Below are 7567 nucleotides of genomic sequence, written 5' to 3'. Positions count from 1 at the left end.
TAACTTAAAAAATAAAAGCATCAATAATTTAGTGCTGTTCACTATTAAAAGTAAAGGTTGTTTATTGGCATTGACGATTCATGAAGAATCTTTAACATCCATGGAACAACTAAATGTTCTTTATAGTAGAAAAAAGTTATTTAGATTATTAAAATGTTCTTCACACTAAGAAAAATGATCACTGAAAGAAACCAAAAATAGTTCTTCTATGGCATTGCTGTGAAAACCCTCTAGGAACCTGTATTTTGAGGACAAAATTAAAAACAGTCATGATTTACTGCAGAAACAGACACACGTTACTCGTGTTTGAGCTCATCTAGACGTCTTTCCACTGAATCCTCCTCCTCTTCCTCTGCAGCTTCATCTTTTCACACGTCTTTCTTACAGACTTCTTACAGTCACACAAACACATCACACACAGTCTGTAATAATCTTTCCTCTGAATAATGAATCGTCAGTGTAAATGATTCAGAATGAGGACTATCAAACACACAGCAGTCATTGTAACGTCTGGAGGAACCTGAGAGAAAGTCAAATAAAAGACAATGATTGTTTCTCATGGTGTCGTCTGTAAAAACAAACCTGCACTGCAGTGATGAAACATTAAAAATCAAACAGTGATTAGTTCACATGCAGAAGTGAGTTCTGTGTTCCTGTGAACCTGGAAATGCTCTTCTCAATGTGGTCAATCACATGCTCAACATTTATTTATATATTCTATTTAATATTAGGAAATTTGATGCACTATGGTTTACTCTCCACATGATGAATTTCAGTTTAAAAATGAGCAGAAATGGTACAAAAAAGGTACAGTGAGCATTGTTTGTTGGTTTGGCTACTTGGTCAGGTTAATTGATTAGTTGTGCAGATTCTAATTCATATAAATTAGCAATATCACACTCATAGCCGTGAGATATGACACATCGGCACGGCTGTGCTTCGGCCATAGGTAATCACAGCGTGCCGATATACTGCCATACTTGTGTGATATTGTGTTTATACAACAGCTCAATGACACAAGTGTTTAAATACATAAGAAACAACAACGGAGTGTCTTTTAAAGCCCTCTTTTGTGCAGAACTAATTCCTTCCACCACGGATTCAAATCTGAAGTTGACAGTTTAACAGCTGAGCCCAAGCCTCCATTTCTAATTCCAAAATGTCACTTTAGAACTAGTAACGAAGAAACGTTAAGTTGCTTCATTAAAAGCTTATTGTATTACTGTATTAAAATCTGTAAAAGCTGTGTATTATGTGGAGTTTAGTATTATGATAGAGAGAGATTGACTGAACGAGTGTGATTACCTGCATCTGATACAGCATTCATTCTTCCGCTGAATCTCATATCCACAATAAAACATTTTTGAATGTCCGCTGAGGAAAGCGATATATTTGTCGTACTATCCTTTCATCTGTTAAGGGTGATTTCCGATGACAGCGCAGCTCAGTGCATTTGTTGCCTGCGTCTTACAAGCTGTTGTTGAAAGTACAAATAATTTCCTGTTTCAGTCGCTTTCAATATAAAAGTCTTTACTGCTGACTCATAAAATAGTCTCTTGTCGCCATCTAATGGCGGAATAATGAAACTAATCACAATCACGAACACACACACACAGTTTCCCAATACTATACGATTGTTAAATACTACTGTTATTTATATAAAATATTATTTATTGAATAATAACATTTAATAAACATCAACAACAGCCATTATGAAAATTACTAGGCAATTCAGTCAAAAGTACAAAGACAGTGTTCTGATATACAGCATTGAAGTTACATAAAAAAAAATAATGTAATGAGATTTTGCCCTGAGCCTAAACTATTTGCTTTGGAACAAATAATAGATAAAAAATAAAACCTTGCCCCTTTTAGACTTGCACTCTATTCATATACTAACTGCTTGTTTTCTTTAAAAAATATATATATATATATAGCACTAGCTTCTCTATTCTTTTTGTATTCTATCTATTTCTTTTTATTTATTATACAATTAACAAAAGCAAAAAAGGCCTCTAACAGTAGCTTGCTCTATTCTTTGTCTATTCTGTCTGTTTTCTTTTTATTTATTATATCATTTAAAAAAAAAACTTGCTACGTGTACTGCGTTAAGCTAACTGAGACTTGTTATAGCACTTGCATATCATTGCTCTTTTGTTGATTTTGATTGCTTCCATTGTCCTCATTTGTAAGTCGCTTTGGATAAAGGCATCTGCTAAATCACTAAATGTAAATGTAAATATAGATTAACAAGACCAAAGACTGCCCACGAGATTTACCCAAAACGAATTATATCTCATGTTTAACCACTATAGAGACATCAGAGCCAGCGGCAAATCCCAGAAGATCTGGCTGAGGTAAGGCTGCTCTCGGCGTGTCCATGAGCACTGAATGGCCGCTGACGCCCTGGAGCTCACATCCCCGAAAACATTGAAGTAAATTTTCAAATAGACGTTATCTTTAATAACAAACCGCATATTTAAAGACTAAACAACTATATTTTTGCCTAAAAAATTCCTAAAACTACATTCCATGACACAAAACAGTATTATTTATAAAATTATAGTGGATTTGGGTGGCCTGCCGTGCCATTAGTTAGAATGTGAGAAATACCGCAAGCGGAATGATACAAACCGTGAAACGGTTGTTGGAGTTCTGTTATCACTCTAATATCACACTCTTATCAGCCAATCAGTTTCGAGGACCAGAAAGAACTGTTGTATAAATGTATATAACACATATTTTAACATGTTATTGTATCTGCTATACAATAATAGCCTATTTCAAAAGATTCCAAACTCTTTTTTTTCCTTCTTTTTTTTAAATTGAGAAATATACAGGTATAATTGCGATACAGCCTGATGGAATAACAGCCATAAATAGAACAAAAAACAAGAAACAGCTGGATTCAGACAGCAATAAAATCACACACTGTCCCCTGTAACTGTTGAAAATATATCACTGTTAGATTGTGCCAACATCCTAACGACTGCGCCAAAAGCATAAGATCAAATCTCCATGACAGGAATACCAGATCCTGTCAGTAGACATTAATTTTATCTAAAACCCAAAACCTGCAGTAACTCAAAGTCTTCAATCAGCCTGAGAGGATAACAGAGGAAATCAGAGAAGAGCAGAAAGCAGGAGATAAATTATGATAAAAAGAACCTGAATAATCTTACTTGTGTATGTTTCGATGCACAGACTTCATCAACAAATGTTATCATAACTGAAAACTATGTAAAATTACTGCTTCACGACATCATCCTGGGATGTTAAAAAACCTGGAAATTGAGACATTCTTTGATCTCTTACTCATGACAAGACAAATATCCCTTAAAACCATGCAATCATTAGATAAAACAATATTACGGTTATATACATTCAGAGAAGCTGCTCTAAGTGTGTGTTTTCACAGGAAGTGAGCTGCTATACTGTCTATATGAGGATTTATTACACACATTTATTCTGACATGTTATTTCACTGAAAGAATTTCAGCTGCAGTATTAATGTCATGAAGAGAAAAGAAAAGACTCTATAACATCTCACTGTTACTGATTCATCATGCAGCTCAAAGCATTATGGCTAAAATCTCTCTACAGTCTATTCTGACTCATCAACACAGTTTCACTGATGATCCTTTATGAATATTAAACCCAGGATAGAGCGGCTGAGTGAATGTGGTCTGAAATGTGTAGATGAGGCTCATTGTGTCAGAGACGCTGTAGAAGGACAGAGTTCCTGCACTGTGATCCAGAAACACTCCTATTCTCCTGCTGATGTGCTTCACAGGGAGACGAGTCTCTATGTTATTCTGTATGAATGAATATCTAGAGGGAGTGCAGAAGAAACTCCAGGACTGATCATTACGTCCAAACAAACACTCATCACCTCCCTTCCTGCCGATGCTCTTATATGACACTGATATAAACACACCAATATTTCCACTCCACTGCACCTCCCAGTAACAGCGTCCACACACACTCTCTCTACACAACACCTGACGATACACATCAAATCTGTCTGGATGATCAGGATACGACTGATCTGTGCCAGTGTAAGTAATAACTCTGTTGCTCTCAGACAGAAGGAGGCTTTTATTCACTGTGTTGGACATTTCTAATATGATGTTCTGCATGATATGAGATGATGATGGACCCCCATCACAGACCATTTTGAGATTGCACTTTTATGAAGTGCAGGAACACAGCTCTTTCACCTCTAAGCCAGATGGGAATCCGCATCTTGAATTACCGGCTGATGCTAGCCAAATCAGAACGGGAACCTATCGCTCACATGTCATTTTTGCTCAACCATCTGGAGCATTTTGGGCTGAGAATCAACTCAGCCAAGAGTTTTCTGACTCCCAGACAGCGAGTGTGCTTTCTGGGAACAGTTATAGACTCAGTTCAAATGCAAGCCCGAATTACGCCGGAATGCTCCCTGAACATTCAGCGAATTGCGGCATCATTCAAGTTGGGGACTACGTGTCCCCTCAGGGTGTTTTAGAGGTTGCTTGGCCTCATAGTGGCCGCCTCCTCGTTGATTCTCCTGGGCCTGCTACACATGCGGCCCCTCCAATATTGGCTCAAAACTCGTGTTCTGTCCCACGCTGGCGCCTGGGCCGGTGTTATATCAGGGTAACTCATCGCTGTGTCAGAGCTGTGGCCCCCTGGACAACTCTTCACCTGTTTTTATCAGGTGTGCAGTTGGGAGTGACGTCCAGAAGGAAGTTAGCCACAACGGACGCCTCCAGTTCGCGCTCTGTATGCGGGCAACCTGACGTACGGCTCCTTGTGCTGGCCCAACACCCATTTGTATGCCTTCCCTCCAACCACCCTGCTTCCTCACGTTATCAGGCAGGTCAAAATGATCAAAATGCTCACTTCTCCTAGTGGAGGAGAACCAAACTTGGCTCACAGAGCTGATTTAGCTGCTGTCTGCAGCCCCATGGCCAATACCATTGAGGAGTGACATTCTCTCGCAAGCAAAGGGCAAGATTTGACATCCCTTTTTGGCCGTGTTTGGCCCCTCGACGGGAGTCCAGCCAATTCCTCGCGGGAGTCACTAATACCATTTTAAAGGCTAGAGCTCCATCTACAAGATGTCTTTATGACCTTAAATGGTCAGTCTTCTGTGACTGGTCTTCAGCACGAAGCCTGGATTTGTATTCTTGTGCCATGTCCCATGTGCTAACCTTCCTTCAAGAGTTGTTAGACAAGGGCCGTACCCCTTCCACACTCAAGGTTTATGTGTCAGCCATCACGTCGAATCATTCTCTCGTGGCTGGCCGCTCTTCTGCAGAAACAACCTGGTGATTAAGTTTCTAAGAGAAGCTCAGAGACTGAACCCGCCTTGCCCTAGAACTGTGCCGACATGGGACTTGTCTATAGTCATCCTTTTGAGCCGCTTCAAATGGCTGGCTTGCGGCCCATGTCAATCATAACTGCTCTGCTCTTGGCATTGGTCAAATGAGTAGGTGACTTGTAAGTGCTGGCACGTCCTGTTGGGGCCTAACGACTGTAAAGTCGTTCTGCAACCGCAAAGTGGTTACGTACCTAAGGTGCTCTCAACTCCATTCAGAGCCCAGGTTATTTCCCTGTTAGCTCTCCCTACGGCGGACGGCGAGCAGGGTCCCAACTTGCTGTGGCCTGTTTGGACAATCAGAGTGTACATTGAGCACTCTGGGTTGTTCAAACAATCAGAGAAGCTCTTTTTGTGCTTTGGAGGCCTCTTTAAGGGGCTGTCAGTCACAAAGCAAAGACTGGATAATAGATGCTATAGCCCTGGCTTATGCCGCAGTTGGCTTGTAATGCCCTATAGCTGTGAGGGCCCATTCCACCAGAGAAATGGCCTCCTCCTGGGAGTGGTAGAGTGGGATTTCTATCGGGGAGATTTGTTTGGCCACCGGATGGTCATCGCCATCTACCTTCATTAGATTTTATGTCTTTATGTCCATGAGGCCCTAAAATTTGCTGTGGTTAGGGCAATTGGAATAAACAAATTATTTATAAATAAATAAAGGCTATATTGCAGGCTCTTAATTATTGAATTAAAAATTATTAGAACTATTAAAATCTCCTTTGTAGTTGCACTAATGGAATGCTACTGTAATTCAGGAATTATATTAACTGTAGTATTAGTAAGATCATGAATCAAGCAAAAACCATATTCCTTATTACCATGGTTTTATTGCTTCTTTTCACAAAAAAGTCATGGCCTAATGGTTAAAGAGTTGGACTTGTAACCCGAAGGCTGTGGGTTCGAGTCTCAGGTCTGACAGGAATTGTTGGCGGGTGGAGTGAACTCTCTTCTACCTTCAATAGCATGACTGAGGTGAAACCCATTACCAAGGCACCGAACCCCCAACTGCTCCTCGGGTGCCACAGCAATATGGCTGCCCACTGCTCAGGGTATGTGTTCACTACTCTGTGTGTGCACTTGGATGGGTTAAATGCAGAGTATGGGTCACCATGCCTGGCCACATGTCACTTCACTTCAATATATTTATGGAGGATTGTGTTGCCGGATGGGCTGAATTTTAGCCCAAGTCCAAGTCCTCCTCTAGGGCCAGAAAGAAGACCTTCTAATTGTAAAATTATTTAAAGTAAAAGAATCATATCCTTAGAGGTTGTTGCTATTTCTGGAAATGGGTTTGCGTTGACTTCATATCTGGTGTTAATGCATTTATGGTTATAACATATTTTAGTTTAGAATATTTAGATATAATCTAAATATTTATATTTATATAATCTAAATATATTATATAGATATAATATTTATATTTTAAAAACAAAAACGAAATATTCCTCTTGCAGAAAACATTGTGGCACCAAGATAGGCTACTAGGAAGTGGGCCCTTGGGTTTGCTATAGCCCAAAGGCCCAAAGTTTCTTAATCTGCATCTGATGTTGGTGAATGTGACTGTGGAAATCAACAGACATGAACAGTGTGATTCTCATGATCCTGCATCCATTCCTAAGGCATTTCTAATATGATGTTCTCCATGATATGAGATGATGATGGACTGGTTTCTGAGAGCAGATGAATCTCCAGGACTTTACCTCTGTCTGAGATCTTCTTGAGCTGCTCTTTGCAGAAATCCTCCAGTTTGTCTCTCAGCTGATGGACAGATTCTCTCAGGGCACCAGAAGAGAAGAGAGAACTGAAGAGATCGTCATTTACGTCTGTAGATTCAGGAGGTGCTGAGAGAGACTGGAAACTCTACAGAAAACAGAAGTCAAAACTCATCAGCTCCACACTTCACCCAATAACCTGCAGGAACATCAGATTTGTTGTTCTTGTTGACTTGACTGATCTTTAGTAACTCACCTCAATCCAGCACTTTCACAGCATCAGCTTCATTCTTCTCATATTCATTACATCACATTAGAGCTACAGATTCTAGTATTCATCACATACACTATAGGTGAACTTTCTAGGAAATAGTTTGGATGATAAAACATCTGCTAAGAACATAAATGTCCATTTAACAGCTCAAGCACATCAATGGAGTCTCATTGTAGAGTTGAGTAGATTTGCTCAGGAAAAGCAGCTCAAAGGCTA

At 39.7% G+C, this 7567-nt stretch overlaps 1 protein-coding gene across 1 annotated transcript in view; it reads right to left on the bottom strand.

Moving 5' to 3' along the window:
* Window positions 1–3617: 3617 nt before the first annotated feature.
* The window catches only part of LOC107717306 (E3 ubiquitin/ISG15 ligase TRIM25-like), a 12388-nt gene continuing 8438 nt past the window's right edge, over window positions 3618–7567 (bottom strand). Inside the window, exons 5-8 of the mRNA XM_016524010.1 lie at window positions 7066–7225; window positions 6835–6925; window positions 5560–5744; window positions 3618–4105 (exon numbers count right to left, since the gene is read on the bottom strand). Of these exons, the coding sequence (XP_016379496.1) occupies window positions 3618–4105; window positions 5560–5744; window positions 6835–6925; window positions 7066–7225 (924 nt within the window). The remainder of the gene's footprint in view (window positions 4106–5559; window positions 5745–6834; window positions 6926–7065; window positions 7226–7567) is intronic.

The sequence above is a fragment of the Sinocyclocheilus rhinocerous genome, unplaced genomic scaffold (assembly GCF_001515625.1).
Source record: "Sinocyclocheilus rhinocerous isolate Xijiao unplaced genomic scaffold, SAMN03320098_v1.1 scaffold149, whole genome shotgun sequence".
Lineage (NCBI taxonomy): Eukaryota > Metazoa > Chordata > Actinopteri > Cypriniformes > Cyprinidae > Sinocyclocheilus > Sinocyclocheilus rhinocerous.
This window is presented reverse-complemented; position numbering and strand designations above follow the sequence as displayed.